At 37.6% G+C, this 15,926-nt stretch overlaps 1 protein-coding gene across 1 annotated transcript in view; it reads left to right on the top strand.

The window, feature by feature from the left end:
- The first annotated feature begins 6,556 nt into the window (after positions 1-6,556).
- TRAPPC3L (trafficking protein particle complex subunit 3L) overlaps positions 6,557-15,926 on the top strand; it is a 40,152-nt gene continuing 30,782 nt past the window's right edge. The window contains exons 1-3 of the mRNA XM_037065097.1: positions 6,557-6,598; positions 9,482-9,579; positions 13,240-13,339. Coding sequence (XP_036920992.1) covers positions 6,557-6,598; positions 9,482-9,579; positions 13,240-13,339 — 240 coding nt within the window. The remainder of the gene's footprint in view (positions 6,599-9,481; positions 9,580-13,239; positions 13,340-15,926) is intronic.

Raw genomic sequence — 15,926 nt, 5'->3', positions numbered from 1 at the left:
GATCCAATATTTAGAGCTCTCTGCAGCGTTCATAACCCAAGAGTTCTGCCAGAAGTTCCCAAATGCTTTCCCAAAAAGAGAGGAACAAGGCTTGGGTAGCCTTAAAACTGAATCACAAAAAAGCATTCTAACATTGTATAAAAATCTATTTGTATCGACACAATACAATATAATAATGTGCTACTTTATGCAAATTTTTAATGTGATATCCTTTTGTTCTATGAAAATGTGATATTTATATATTAAGAAAGTTATATATCCATAAAGAAGAAATAATTTGTAAGATGTTTTCTATATTTGCTTAATCAACAAATATTTTTTGGATACTTTCTATATAAGAGCCACTGGACTAAGCATGGTTGGGCTTATAAAAAGTGAGTAAGATATAGATTTCTATTTTCAAAAAAAACCACTCAACTGGACATGGTTAAATACATAATTAGTGAATTGAAACATAATGCTGTTTCAAGGATTTACCCAAAGAGCAATACAAAAAGACAAATAATTAAAATATGTTAAAAGCAAATGAAAGGACTCCCCTCCAGGAAGACAAATAACCCAATTAAAAATGGGCAAAGCACCTGAATAGACACTTATCTAAGGAGGATATTCAGAGGGCCCTGAGACATATGAAAAGATGCTCAACATCACTAGCCATCAGAGAGATGCAAATTAAAACCACAGTGAAATAACACTTCACACTGGTAAGAATGGCCATCATAAACAAATCAACAAACAAGTGTTGGAGAGACTGTAGAGAAAAGAGAACTCTAGTACACTGTTGACTCACTCAAACAGAGAAAATAAAAAGGAATATTGATAGGAAAAGAGATAATAGAGGGGAAAAGCTGGTACAAAGAACACAAAGTAATGGTAGAAATGATACCAAACACATCAATTTTACACACACAAAATTAAATAGCTAACAATTACTGGGTACTCACTACATGTCAGGCCTTATTCTAAGAATTTGATCCTATTTGATCCTCACGACCACCCTGTGATGAGGTGCTAATATCATCCTCAGCTTTCTGACAGATGAGAAAACGGAAGTGTACAGAGATTAGGGAAATTGCACAGGGCCAGAGACGAATGGGAAAACCAGGATTAGGACCCAGATGGTCTGAAACATGCTCCTGACCACCCCACCAGAGCTGGACTGAATTTACCTGCAGAGCAATTCAGAAACAGTCACGCTACTTGCAAGTGACATACCTAAAACCAGGCCACACAAAAAGCCTGAAAAATAAAGTTCTTGAAATACATATTACTGAGAATAGTGTTAATATGAGGCAAAACTGAACTAAAGGTAACAAGTGTCCCGCTAATTTTGAATGCTCTATCATAAGAAAAGGAACAATCCACCATGAGATATGACACTTGTCAATTTGTATGTCTGTGACTGCATAGCTTTGAAATATATAAAGCAAACACTGATACAATTATAGACTGAAATCCTTGAAATCATAGAATTTTAAAACATAGTCTTATCAGAAATGATTGATCAAGTGAACATTAGAAGTGATATAAAAGATATGGTGAACAATATTAACAAGTTCTAAGATAAATATAGTCTCCTATACCCTAAAGATAGACAAAAAACATTTTTACAAATTCCCAACAAATTATTTGCCAAAACATATTGATCATGTATAAAATCACACGAGACATTTCAGCATTAATATCCAATAACAAGAAAACCAATTTAAAAACCTTGGTGACAGAATGTGACATACAGACTAGGGGCTGGCAATCTCTGGTTCAGGGACCAAACTGATTTGCTGGGTATTTGACATGACTCTTGAGCTAAACATGGGTTTTACATTTTAAAATGACACGTGAAAATGACATGAAATTCAAATCTCAGTGTTTATAAATACAGTTTTATTGGCACATAGCCATGCTGGCTCCTGAGTATCTATAGCTGCTGTCCCACCACAGCCACAGAGATGAGCAGTTGTGACAGAGTTTATGGCCATAGAGCCTAAAATACTGACTATCCAGCCCTTCACAGAAAAGGTTTGCCGATGTTTGCAATAGAGCTGTGAAAATAAATAAATTGACTAGACTGACCGCTATAGATATGTGTAAATCTTAACAAGTAACTTTTTAAAATTCTATTTTATTGATTATGCTATTACAGTTGTCTGGATTGCCCCCATTTTGCTCCCCTCACCCAGCACCTCCCACTTTTTCCGGCAACCCTCCCCCACCCCATGGTCATGCATATAAATTCTTAGGCTACTCCATTTCTTATACTGTGCTTTACAACTCTATGGCCCCTCTGCAACTACCTATTCATACTTCTTAATCCCCTCACCTGTTCACCCTTTCTCCCCCTCTGGCAATCATGGAAATCCTCTCTGTATCCATGATTCAGTTTCTATTCTTGTTTACTTCGTTTGTTTTTGAAATCCAATTGTTGATACATTTGTATTTTTTGCCACTTTATTGTTCATAGTTTTGTTCTTCTTTTTCTGAAATAAGTCCCTCAAACATTTCATATAATAATGGTTTGGTTGTGATGAACTCCTTTAGTTTTTTCTTGTCTAGGAAGTTCTTTATCTGCCCTTTGACTCTAAATGTTAGCTTTGCTGGGTAGAGCAATGTTGGCTGTAGGTGCCTAACTTTTCATGACTTTGAATATTTCTTGCCAACCCCTTCTAGCTTGCAAAGTTTCTTTTGAGAAATCAACTGATAGTCTTATGGGAACTAACTTCTGTAGGTAACTAACTTCTTTTCTCCTGCTGCTTGTAAGATTCTCTCTTTATCTTTAACCTTCAACATTTTAATTATGATGTGTCTTGGTGTGGGCCTCTTTGCATCCATCTTGTTAGGGACTCTCTGTACTTCCTGGACTTACATGTCTATTTCCTTCACCAGATTAAGGAAGTTTTCTTTCATTATTTTTTTCAAATAATTTCCAATTTCTCGCTTGTTCTCTTCTCCTTCTGGCACACCTATGTTACGAGTGTTGGACCTCTTGGAGTTGTCCCAGTGGCTGTTTGTACTGTCCTGATTTGGGGGGACAATTTTTTCTTCTTATTTTTCTGATTGGCTGTTTTTTATTCCTTTATGTTCCAAATCATTGATTTGATTCTTGGCTTCATGCACTTCACTGTTTCCCTGTGAATTGTTCTTTATTCCAGTTAATGTATCTTTTGTTTCTGACTGGATCTTTTAATTCTATTAAAGCCCTCACTAAGTTCCCTGAGAATCCTTATAACCAGTGTTTTGAACTCTGCATCTGATAGATTGCTCATCTTAATTTCATTTAGCTCTTTTTCTGGAGTTTTGATCTGTTCTTCCATTTAGACTATGTATATTTCTTTGTCTCCTCATTTTGGCAGCTTCCCTGAGTTTGTTTCTATGTGTTAGATAGAGCTATTATGACTCTGTGTCTTGGTGGTGTGGCCTGATGTAGTGAGTGTCCTGTTGGGCCCTATCAACCAAGCTGGGTATTTGAGGTGTGCCCTTTATTTAGGCTGAGTACTTAGCAAAAAACTTTGAAGGAAAAATTCAAGCTGTAAGGTTTGTGCAATATGATACATTATGTAAAGTTTTAAAACAAAATAATTAAGTTAATAATTTCATATTTAAAAATCAGTTGAACAGAGTCTATGGGGAGTGAGTAAGTAGAGAAGGAAATTGTAGGCCATTCTTTCAAGGAACTATGTAGAAATGGTGGGAGCATTGATTGATTAGAAGTCATTGTTAGGGTTTCAAAGTCTTGCTGTAAAGGGGTTTTTTTATGACAAATTCTTAATTTCTTATTGTTGTTTACTGTTGGAAGAAATAATGCTTTCACTTGCAGTACCTTTGTGTAACTTATAAAGGATTGTGGCCCTGGTTGGTGTAGCTCAGTGGATTGAGTGTGGGCCTGTGAAGCAAAGGATCACAGTTCGATTCCCAGTCAGGGCACATGCCTGGGTTGCAGGCCAGTTCCCAGCAGAGGACAAACAAGAGGCAACCATACATTGATATTTCTCTCCCTCTCTCCTTCCCTTCCTCTCTAAAGATAAATAAATAAAATCTTTTTTTAAAAAAGGAAAAAATAACTCTAAATAAAAGAAGAAAAACTTCTCCTTTACATCATTTTAAAATGATTCCCCTTTCTAGTTTGCTGCCAGAGCAAACACTATTGATTTTCAACCAGTGTGCCACAAGAATTTTAAAACATGTGATACTTGAGTATTTTCAGGGGCACTGATCTCTTTTCCTTTCTATTAATAAATTTTAAGAAAATGTCAACAGTCAACACAACAACAGCCATCCAGTGTGAATGAATCAAAATTATACCTTTTTTTATATCAGCAAAAAATACACTTTTCGGCATGCCTCAGAAATCTAGTAATTAGTTTCTGTGTGCCATGAGATACAAAAGGTTGAAAATCACTGGTCTACATGTTTGAGGCAACCTCCATGCCTTCTTCCATTTAAGTGAAGGGTGGTTTTCCATAAAACGAAGGAGGCTGGGGGACACAGGTCTAAATATGATCATAAGAGCTGCTGAAGGCAGCTGGGTTTCTCAGTCTGAAAACCAGCAAACCACTTCCCCAGAGTCAGCACCTACTGCTGTGGTTGTGCAGACTGTGCTGTTGCATAGTCGTCCTGGCAGCGACTCCTTCCTGAAGCCCCGTGGTCCTGGCTGTAGGGCTGGGAGGCCTGGGCAACAGGCCTACTGTTGCATAGCCCCCCTGACATCAGTCTGGAGGAAGAGCTGGCTTTCTCTAATGTGCCCATGATCCCCTGGGTTCTCATGGTGATCCTGTTGTCACCATACCACAACATTTAGAGTTTGGTAAAATTGATTCCTGTATCATCTCTCCCTCCCACCAAGTACACAGGACTCTTCTATGACTTTTTTTTTTTCAGGGATTTCCCATGCAGAACTCAGAATTGTCCCAAACTGGGCCTCAGTAGCTTTTGTGAATCTATTCCCAAAATGTTTTTTGTGACATACAGTGTGTGTGGTAAAAACATTTTTTTCTTTACTTGGGAGTCAGCAAATTTAGCCCAAATCTTTCTTTGTTGCCTATTGTCTAGTTAACATTGAAAAAATTTCTTAACCACTCTGAGTTTTAGATTCCTATCCTATGACATGGTAATGATTACAGTGCTGACTACTTCACAAACTGTAGGTGAATTAAAATGAGACAGAGAAAATGGAATCATGTTGTAAAGTATAAAATTTATATAAATTTGAGGTGTTCTTAAACCCCCCTAAACTACTGAAAAGCCCCCCTAAACCTACAACTCAGCAAAATTGATTTTCCTGAGAATGGGGTCATAGAACATAGGTATTAATAGAAATCAAATATATGTTGTAGAATCCCATCCAATATATTCAACTTCAAGAATAATCTATGGTAATTATTATTTATGTAGTATGTTATAATATGCTTCATAGCACGCACAATCTCTTTGATAGTCACAATTATTCTGTGAGGTGGGTATTATTACCGCCATTTCACAGATGTGGAAACTGAGCCAGAGAGCAATAAAATGGCTTGCTCGCATCACACAGCCAGTAAATGGCAGAGCTGCAGCCTAGCCTGAGCCTTCCACGTCCTCCCAGGCTCCTTCGACTACATCATGCTCTTCTTCAAAGTGCTGTCACTTTACAGCGAGAAATTTTCAGAGCATGGGGAGCGAATTGACTCAAGCCTAAGAAGCAGGAAACTACTTTCTTAAACTTAGTTTCAACTTCTATTTCTAGAGATGTTTTGATCCTCCACACCCTGCAGTTGTCAAGATGAGAGGGATTCTTGTTTCAATTTTAAATATCTGTGCTTCTGCATAAATAAGGGAGCTCTCAATAGCCAGCATCTCAAGGACTCTCAAAAGAAAGCTAAGGGCTCGCCTTCTCTGCCAGTACCATCATACATTATTAATGCATAGGTGTAGAACAGCCATTCTGAGCAACAGTTTTGTAAGAAAATATCAGCATCCAAATGCTATCACTCCTTCAAATTACTGGTTATGGGTAAAAAGTTACCAGATATATTTGAAATTTATTTTTTAATCACATAAGATGGGGTCTGTGATGTCCATTATTTAGGGGATAATGTGATGCCCATTAGGTCTGAACCCAGGATTTAGTGCCGACAGATTGCTGATCCCGTCTTGAGTTCACACAGCAATCGATACGAAGGCTGAATAATGGTAACATTTAGATTTGTCTTGGAATGTGAAGGTTTCTGTCCGTGATTTTAAAACAATGCTTTGGCATGAGAGCAAAACACCACTCTCGTACTCTCTGGGGCCAAAGAATTTTCAGCAGTTTGTGCTTCTGATCTGACTTCCCAGTCTCAGTTTTTATGTCTCTGGATTACACAACTCAGCCTCACAAGTGAAGCGGTACTTATTTGATCAATAGCAAGGGACGTGGCCATCTCATAGTTCAGTTTGTGATTGTTCTCTTCCGTTCAGCAAAGAGTAAAAGCAGGCGAGCGCATAAGTAGCGCAGGTGTCTCGCAGCGAGGAGGAACCGGCAGACAGAAAGCAAAACCGAGGGAAAGACATCGAAGGTCCCATTCTTCGTCTATCAAGCACGATGTCTCGCCCTGCACACAGAAGACCAGAATACCATAAAATAGTAAGATCTGTTTATGATCATGTTCTCAAAGATATCGTATTCTACTTCAGAAAAAACGTTATAAATGATTTCTGATTCATTTTGAGAGGCAAGGAGAATATTTCAGTGGAACAAGAGAGTGTAGAGTGGAGTGAACCGTGAGTGACACCTCTGGGAATAGTTACAACAGTCTCCTACATACTGTAACAGAATCATTGATTCTTTATCTGTATTCCAGAGTCTTATTTTCTGACTGGTTATATCTACAAAAGTGTCAAACTTTTCATAGTTTATGAGATAGAAAATGAAATGCGTAGAGAATAGTTGGTTATATATTAAATTAACTAGGAATAGATAATCAAAAATGTGATATGAAAAGATTGCCTTTAAAAATATATCCCCTGGTCTGAAATGTTAGGCGTTATTATTGGAATTTGACATGTGCTATTATTTTTTCTATACATTCCCAGTTCAGAGTTATTTTTGAAACTTAATTAGTGCAGATCAGATTTGGATATCCTTTCTTGTTATAGGTTTGGACATCCAGAAGTTATGTAAGTGAAAGTTCATCATTAAGTTTAAAGCTCTACTAATTATTTCAGGAGACTGCTGGGCATTGCATAAAATTAAGTAATTTCAGCCATGAGCACTTCAAATTGTATGATGAACTCATGTCCACCCCAGTTGGAGACGCCTACAGATGCCCCCTCTGACGTTCTGGGATCTTGATTTATTTTATGTGGAGCTCTCAGATGCTGAAAATATTGTGTGTAGTTTATTCACACTATACCTAAATCACTCGATACTAATCCTGATATATCCAAAACGTCAAGAACAAGTTAGCGTCTATTTTTCATACATGAAAATGATTGTTTTAAAATTGATAAAGTTATATTGACATCCTTGTGATAAGTTGTATGGATTTGAGACCCTACTGAACTGGCAGGTCAAGGCACAACCTTCAGCCATGAAGCCGAATGGAGAAAACTGACCTCGATGGGCACTCAACTTAACACTTACCTGGAAGTAAAACATACGTGTTACCCCCCCATCAGAGAGAGAGAGAAAGAGAGAAATACTATTTTTCAGCTTGGTATTATTATTATTATTATTATATTAATTATAAGTGGGCACAATGCTGAGGCTATAGGATGTAGGTGGGTATCATTTTATCTCCTTTTCAAATCCTTTTTTTATTGTTAATGACAACAACTATGTTATCTCTTTCTCTCTCTCTCCCCACTTCACGTTCGCTTATTTCAGTAACTTATTTTCTGCTGTGGCTTTTTATATACTATGCAGGTATTTCATGTATAGGCATTTCTTGTGACTTATAATTAGGTTCTTGGAAAATTTAAGTAAAAAAAATTAAAATTAAATATATGATGACTCTTCAATAATCTGTTCAACAACAATATTTTTGTTCGAATTTCTTGCTTTGCTTTACAGCCTTTGTTTCCTGGTAGAAATATTAATGTATTTATTACTTTCCTATACCTTAATTGTATATATTCACATTCTTAGTGTAATGACAATTAATGTATATAAAATATATTCTACATACATTCATGACATTTTGATTTATATTTTTCAACATAAATTATGTCTATTTGTGTTGCATAATACTTAGATGTTATCCATTTAAAACTTATTTAGTGATAATGAATGTTCTATCTGATTTTTAAAAATTTGTCATGATTAAGCCCATTAGGTAGGAGTATGGACACAGGTGGTATTGGGCCAGTTTGGGAGTATGTGGATCAAAATTATATAACACTTTATGTAATGAAGGCCCTCTGTTGAATAAAAAAATTTATTGATTTGTTGAGCCATTTCTGCCCATGATAAAACAAAAACTAAATACGTAATACCAGGCCTTATTTACCCCTGAAGACTTGGCTGTCCAAGAGACCTGGGCCTAGTGGTAAGGACGTCTCTTCTAACCTGGAATCCACATCTGACCTTTCATGAAAACACAGATTATGCACAAAACAAGATAATATTCAACAGTGGTGATTCTCCCTACCCCCCTCTCCCTCCCACCTCCGTTCAAACATGCCTTCTTCTGGGCACTTCGGAGATGTTTGCTTCCAGAAGCGAACTTGCAGTCCCAGGCCCCATCCTGCCTCTGCCGACGGCTGGCTGGTTGGGAAAGCCACCCATTCCTCCCGAAGCCTCACTCCCTCTTCTGCGGGACTGAGAGCATTGGAGCAAATGATCTTCAATAGCCCCTTTCCTTTCTTATATGGTGTTTAGTTGTAGATGCAAAACAGAGACTTATATAAATGGACTCATTGCACTTTGTGTTTTCTCTTCCCCATATTTTCAACCTGTCTACACTAAACCAAACCTACATTATACTCAGTTTTAGTTTTAATTTTTAATTCACTCTGAAAATAAGACATATTTTGGAGATCTATAAAAAACATACACGTTTTCCTGTTTTTTTATTTTTAAGTATAAAGGAAAAATGATAAATTTGCTGCTGCAGTTGGATTTTTCCTCCTGTTCTCCCTGGCAGATCTGGAACCTATTAGGGAGGGTGCAGACTCGCGAGAAGTCTCACCCAATTACTCCTTCCCACTGCAAAGATGGGCAGCAGGTACCAAAGGCTATTCTAGAACAACAGCAATTCACATTAGCAATAGTATTTCTGTAGAAACTTCCTCCATGAAAATATGTTGCAAGTTATATAATACAAGCCAATACATAGAGAGGTGTTCTCTTGTTAAGAAATTAATTTTATTTCACAGCTCTTTCTCCCTCCGAGCAATGTGTCTAAATGTGGGTACAACAGAGGGTGGCAGAATGAACAGGTGACCTGGAAGGCTGCGTCCGACCAGAAGATAGAATAGTATATTATTTGTAACTGCCTATAACACGAAACCATCCATTTTTCTCCAGAACAAAGATCTCTTTGTCCTCACCTATGGAGCTCTGGTTGCTCAACTGTGCAAAGATTATGAGAAAGATGAAGATGTGAATAAATATTTAGATAAAATGTAAGTAGACATCTTTAATTCACATGGCATGTGCATTGTTTCTCAGCAATCTCTGCATGTTGTCCCCCTCTGATGACATCTCCTGCTCCATCCTACCAGCTCTCATTCTACTTCAATAAATGACGTCTTAAAGCTAAACATAACTTCTGCCAACTGCCATTTAGGTTGTTATAAAGTAGAAAGTAATACAAAGGGACTTTTTTTCCATGAATGTCAAGCATGAAATATTTTCTTTTTAGTTGGAAATTATTTCTTTGTTAGTTGCTTGTAAGCAAAGCAGGTGGTAAAACTGAATTTTTTCTTTTAATGTGATAGATCACCTAGTACGATTCTTTTCAGAAGTCTTTTGCTCTAACATAACTCCTTCCAGTGTAAATACGTGCTTACATAAGCATAGGCCGCCTGTGGAAGGATACGTGAAAGGCTACTAATGGTAGTTGCGTGGGAGAACTGGGCGGCGGAGGATTAGACAGGTAAAAGGCAAATTTACTTTTTCCTGTTTGTTGTTTGAATGTGTTTACCATTACTACGCTTTACTTAAAAAATGTACTGGAGAAAACACTTCTTCCTTTTAAGATAAAGTCCATTCCACTTGTCTTTATTAGTGGGGATTTTTTTCTACACAAATTCAGCCTTTAAATGACTCAGCATAATTATATGAACATCAAATTATTGCCTGATAATAAAATATCTGTCAATACTTTTTAACTTCTTAACCACAGATCCTGGAAAGGACTCTAACAGGGCAATGACTGACAAATCTGTACTAGTTAGAAAATTTAGGTTGAATGGAAAATTTAGCCTAATTGAGTTGAGCATTTTAGCTTTTTAAAAGGCTTCACTATATTTTTTGTTGGAATACCGAAATAAAAACTTAAAAGAAGTATTAAAGATTTTTTTCTTGAACACTTGGTCTTCTTCTTTTCTACATGTTTATTCTTTTTCTATTGGAAAGGTTATTTTGTCCTGTATGTATTCTGATTCACATACTTTTATTTTTTCACTCCTTCTGAGTTAGTCAGGAGCACTTTCTCAAGTCAACTCACTGGGCGCTGCTTCGGTCCGTTTACACTTAGGCCATACTTAAACATGTCACACAGCATTTCCAGAAGGTACAGCAAATCAGTAAAATGTAGCAATTCACTTATTTGACTAAGAAAATATTGCTGGTTAGGTACTACGTTAGTGCACATTTCAACAAATCTGAATAAAATATTAGTTAAAGAATAAATTTTGAGAGGCTGCCGAAAGGACTTGCCTTCAAAAAAATAATTCACATTTGAATATCCTTAATAGCTTCTGCTGAGAGCGTCTTACATTTTTATTTAAAATTTTAAGATATATTTTATTGGTTATGTTATTACAGTTGTCCCATTCCCCCCACTTTATTCCCCTCCACCCTGCACACCCCCTCCCACCTGCATTTCCCCCCTTTAGTTCATGTCCATGGGTCATACATGTCAGTTCTTTGGCTTCTGCATTTCCCATACTATTCTTAATTTCTCCCTGTCTATTTTCTCACTACCATTCATGCTTCTTATTACCTGTACCTTTTCCCTCATTCTCCCCACTTCCACTACCCACTGGTAATCCTCCATGTGATCTCCATTTCTGTGATGTTCCTGTTCTAGTTGTTTGCTTAGTTTGTTATTTTTTTAGGTTCAGTTGCTGATAGTTGTTTGTTTCATTGTACTATTCATATTTTTATCATCTTGGTTTTTTTAGATAAGTCCCTTTGACATTTCATATAATAAGAGCTTGGTAATGATGAACTCCTTTAACTTGACCTTATCAGGGAAGCACTTTATCTGCCCTTCCATTCTAAATGAAAGCTTTGCTGGATAGAGTAATCTTGGATGTAGGTCCTTGCCTTTCATGACTTGGAATAGTTCTTTCCAGCCCCTTCTTACCTGTAAGGTCTCTTTTGAGAAATCAGCAGACAGTCCAATGGGAACTCCTTTGTAGGTGACTATGCCCTTATTTCTTGCTGCTTCTAGGATTCTCTCCATTTTAATCTTGGCTAATGTAATTATGATGTGCCTTGGTGTGTGTTCCTCCTTAGGTCCAACTTCTTTGGGACTCTCTGAGCTTCCTGGACTTCCTGGAAGTCTATTTTCTTTGCCAGATTGGGGAAGTTCTCCTTTATTATTTGTTCAGATAACTTTTCAATCTCTTGCTCTTCCTCTTCCTCTTCTCCTTCTGGCACTGCTATGATTTGGATGTTGGAACATTGATGAGAGGCTTAGGAACCTCCAGGACAACTTTAAATGTTCCAATATCTGAATCTGAAAGCATCTTATTTTAATTCAATACATAAATATACAAAATATATGCTTTGCAGAAGCATACCCTTTGACCAAAACAATATATATATGCATATATGTGGCACTGACTATGATGTCCTGGCTTCTAATCACTGTTCCCAGGGGTCAACCCTGTGCATATGCATATAAATTAGAAAACACTGGAAACATTTTTTAAATCCTAGTACAACTATTTCTGTAAAGTATACATTCTGTTTTTTAAAAGTCTATTCTGTGTGATCTTCCTGACAAGAATCAGAAAATATTTTTCTTGAAAGGCAAGTAAGCTAAACTGAGTGTTGCTATCTACTCAGAAATATAAATATCTCATAGATTTAGTGAAAGGGTGAGCACTCTGACATTAGATCAATCCATCCCCAATTGCCCAGACACCAAATATCTCCCCCCTTTTTAGACCCAATGGAGTAAATGTGGCCTCTGCAAACCTTGGTGTCTTTATCTTACTGGGTCTTCTCTTGCTCTATTCAAATCATTTCACTTGTCTATGTACATGTTGCTGTGAAATTCGATCAGTTTTGTGTCAATTGTTTGGAGGCAGTCTTATTCTATTTTTACTTCCACCATTAAGGTTCTATTTCCTCAACGAGGCTGAAAGTTCTCAGGTTGCTCTTATTGAGGGTGAATGCTCAGTCACCAGATCGCACCTCAAAAAATGCTTTTACAATTGTACTTCAAGTTGTCAGGCTCTTCGTTGTGACGTGGAGCTGATAGAAATACTTTCTCCTTAGTCCCATAGATTCAATTTCCCTGAAATGAGAAATGAATTCTCTGGACTTTGCTGTTTTTTCTTTTTACTAAAATTCAGAGTCTAACTCTTGGCAACTACACTGGCAACAAAAATCGATTTCTCTAGTCCACTTATCCCCTCTTTTCAGAGCCACGGCAGACATGCTTGCCCTCCTGTGTGATAAAGCTGCCACGAGAAGAATGAGCACTCGGGACCACACCTGTAGCAGACAAGTTAACTAGACCTGCGTTCTGTGTCCATCAACAGCTAATGATGAGAAAGCTAGTTGCTAATGAGAAACATTGGATCACAAACACCAACTAACCTTTTTTACATTTAGTATACAAGGTCAAGTTTTGGTCAGCCTTGAATCCTCAAATTCCTTTGCTTGTACATTAGCTACTATTCCCTGGATGTGTTCCTCACTGTTTCTGTGGCCTGTGGGACAAAGAAGGAGCCCACTGCCAAATCGCCATTTGAATTGTCACCTTGGTAAATTTGTTATCCACTTGGGCATGTGCTAACAAGATGAATCCATTCTTAAACATTGATAATTTTCACTAAGACTCAAATATCATTTCCAGACCACACTCTTCCCTTCATTCACAGGGGACACGGCATTGGCACACGGCTGGTGGAAGACTTTTTGGCTCGATCTTGTGTGAGACGGTGCCACAGTTATTCAGAAATTATAGACATAATCGCCCAGGTAAGGACATTTTTAGTTCTGTCAATATGTTTTGAAAATCTTTGATCCATTCTGAGTTTGGTGGGTTTCTGCTCTGATTGAACAGGTTCCATCTGTATCCATTATTAGGCACTAAAAGAAAAGATTCTGATAAAAAAAACATTTAATTTCAGTCCAGAGATAAAGCTATTGTGAACAGAGATAAATGCTTCTAGGCATTTAAACATCTATTGATTTTTCTGACCAAACGGTATGTGTGGAGTATATGTCCCACTCTGGGGAAAGTGCTTTGAGAGGGTAAACAACGGGCAAGTACAATAAGGCAGACTTATAACATACATGTCCCAAACCAACTTCTTCATGTAATTATTTTCAGAAATGATTTTCATCCATCTCAGAGAATATTGCTCTAGCCATTTCATTCCAGGAACAATGTTTCCCCAAGAGAAAAAAATAAGACTTCCTATGAATGTGTGTGTACTAAGAACTTTCACAGCCCTAATATATGAAGGACGACTTGGAAGTATCTGGGATTAGCACAGATTTCTGATATGAGATTGGGAAATGCACTTAGCCAGAATTCCTTTAGTCTACAGGTCTATTCACATTAGTGGCAATAAAAGTTCCATTTAGCAGCTTATGATTCATTTTGATTTTGTATCCAGAACTCATCGGAAGTCATGTTTTAGTTTTAATCTGTGTGTGTGTGTGTGTGTGTGTGTGTGTGTGTGTGTGTGTGTAGTCCTTAGGGTTTTTTATATATAAGATCATATCATCTGCAAAAAGATATAATTTTACATCNTGATATGAGATTGGGAAATGCACTTAGCCAGAATTCCTTTAGTCTACAGGTCTATTCACATTAGTGGCAATAAAAGTTCCATTTAGCAGCTTATGATTCATTTTGATTTTGTATCCAGAACTCATCGGAAGTCATGTTTTAGTTTTAATCTGTGTGTGTGTGTGTGTGTGTGTGTAGTCCTTAGGGTTTTTTATATATAAGATCATATCAATCTGCAAAAAGATATAATTTTACATCTTTTTTCTAGTGTGAGTGCCTTTTATTTATTTTTCTTGCCTAATTGATGTGGCTAGGACTCCCAGTACTGTGTTGATTAGAAGTGAAACTTAAAATTTTTCACCATTGACTGTGGCAGAGGGGAAAGGATGACCTCGTTCACAAACGGTTCTGAGAAATGATACCGACACACATGTCATGGAGTTGGACCCTTGTCTTACAGCACACACACAAATCAACTCGAAGTGGATTTGAAACTCCCACCCTTATGCGAGACGCCTTCTGCCAATGAAGAGAATCTGTTGTCACACACCCCCTTCTTTCATGAACAGGGGTTGTCCCTGGTCTTTCCACTTTCCTTCAAAGGCCTGATTTCCTCGCTCTTAATAATTTTCACTTCTCCATCAAAATGTTATTTGACATGTGGGGATGATGTCACTCAGTTCAGGAGCTTTTTAACACAGAGGAAGAGTCAGATTTTAGTTGTGTATTCACCCACAGATGGTTGGCTTATAATTAGCAGCTGTCATCTAAAGTTCTGGCCTTTGGCAGCATTATCTCATTAATCCCTGGAGACTCTCAGAGGAGGCAGGTGTTAAATGTTAGCGTCAGTTTGATAGGGAAGTGGGCAAGATGGAAGTTTACAGTGGTCAGACACTGCGTGTGGAGAATAGCAGGGTTAGGAACAGAACCCACCGGTTGTGACTTTTGTTTGGCTGACTTCTGAGACCCTGCACTTAGGCCGAACACTAACATCAATCATCCTTCTCGGGGGCTTCACACCTGTATACCGTGGCTTCTGCGAACTCATGATTTCTGACCTGGTTGCAGGGAAGTAGAGAAAGAAGGACGAAGAGTGAAGTGAGTCATCTAAGAGCTAGTTGGTGAAAGACAACACACAGGAACGGGTCTCCTGACCTCATTCTCTGCTCTGTACTTCTCTGCCTCCGGGGGAGGTCAATTATGTAACCTCAGAGAGTAATGACCTTCCCATCTCTCTCATTTTCCTCACTGTGCCTTTTCCACAGGGAAGCTATCTGTATCACCAAGCTTCTGATAATTTTCTCGACAGGCTTTAGACCTCAAATTGCACCATCTAGTAGTATGAGAAGAAATCCCATGACGGAGGCCAAACAATGATCAAAAAAACGTTTCAGCAGCCTTATGTTTTATGTAGAAATAGATGGCAAGCTATTTCAAAGTCATCTTCCTGCAACATTAAAATGTGTCCATTTTTATTTTTTCTTTAATTTTTCAATTGCAGTTTACATTCAATATTCTTTTCTTTTAGTTGCACATGAACAGCATAGTGGTTAGACCATCATATACTTTATGAAACGAACTCCCCCAACATGGCAAGTGCTAACCTGGAAAAGAGGCATTCACTTTTAAATTCTGTTTCATCACCTACAAGTTTACTTTGTGTGGTTGTTGCCTCAAAGTACAACCAGAAATTTTCGTAGTTAGCATTATAACATGACCTTTAACAACTGTAGTAATATAGAGATTTTCTGAAGAAAAGCTCCAAGTAACTTCTGCCTGTCACCTGTTCCTTCCTGACAAGAGCTTTGTGAAACTGATGGTCAGCAA

This window comes from Sturnira hondurensis, unplaced genomic scaffold (assembly GCF_014824575.4).
Source record: "Sturnira hondurensis isolate 20B ecotype Veracruz unplaced genomic scaffold, ASM1482457v3 Scaffold0015596, whole genome shotgun sequence".
Classification (NCBI taxonomy): domain Eukaryota; kingdom Metazoa; phylum Chordata; class Mammalia; order Chiroptera; family Phyllostomidae; genus Sturnira; species Sturnira hondurensis.
Note: the sequence above shows the minus strand (reverse complement) of the source record. Positions and strands in the feature narration are given on the sequence as shown.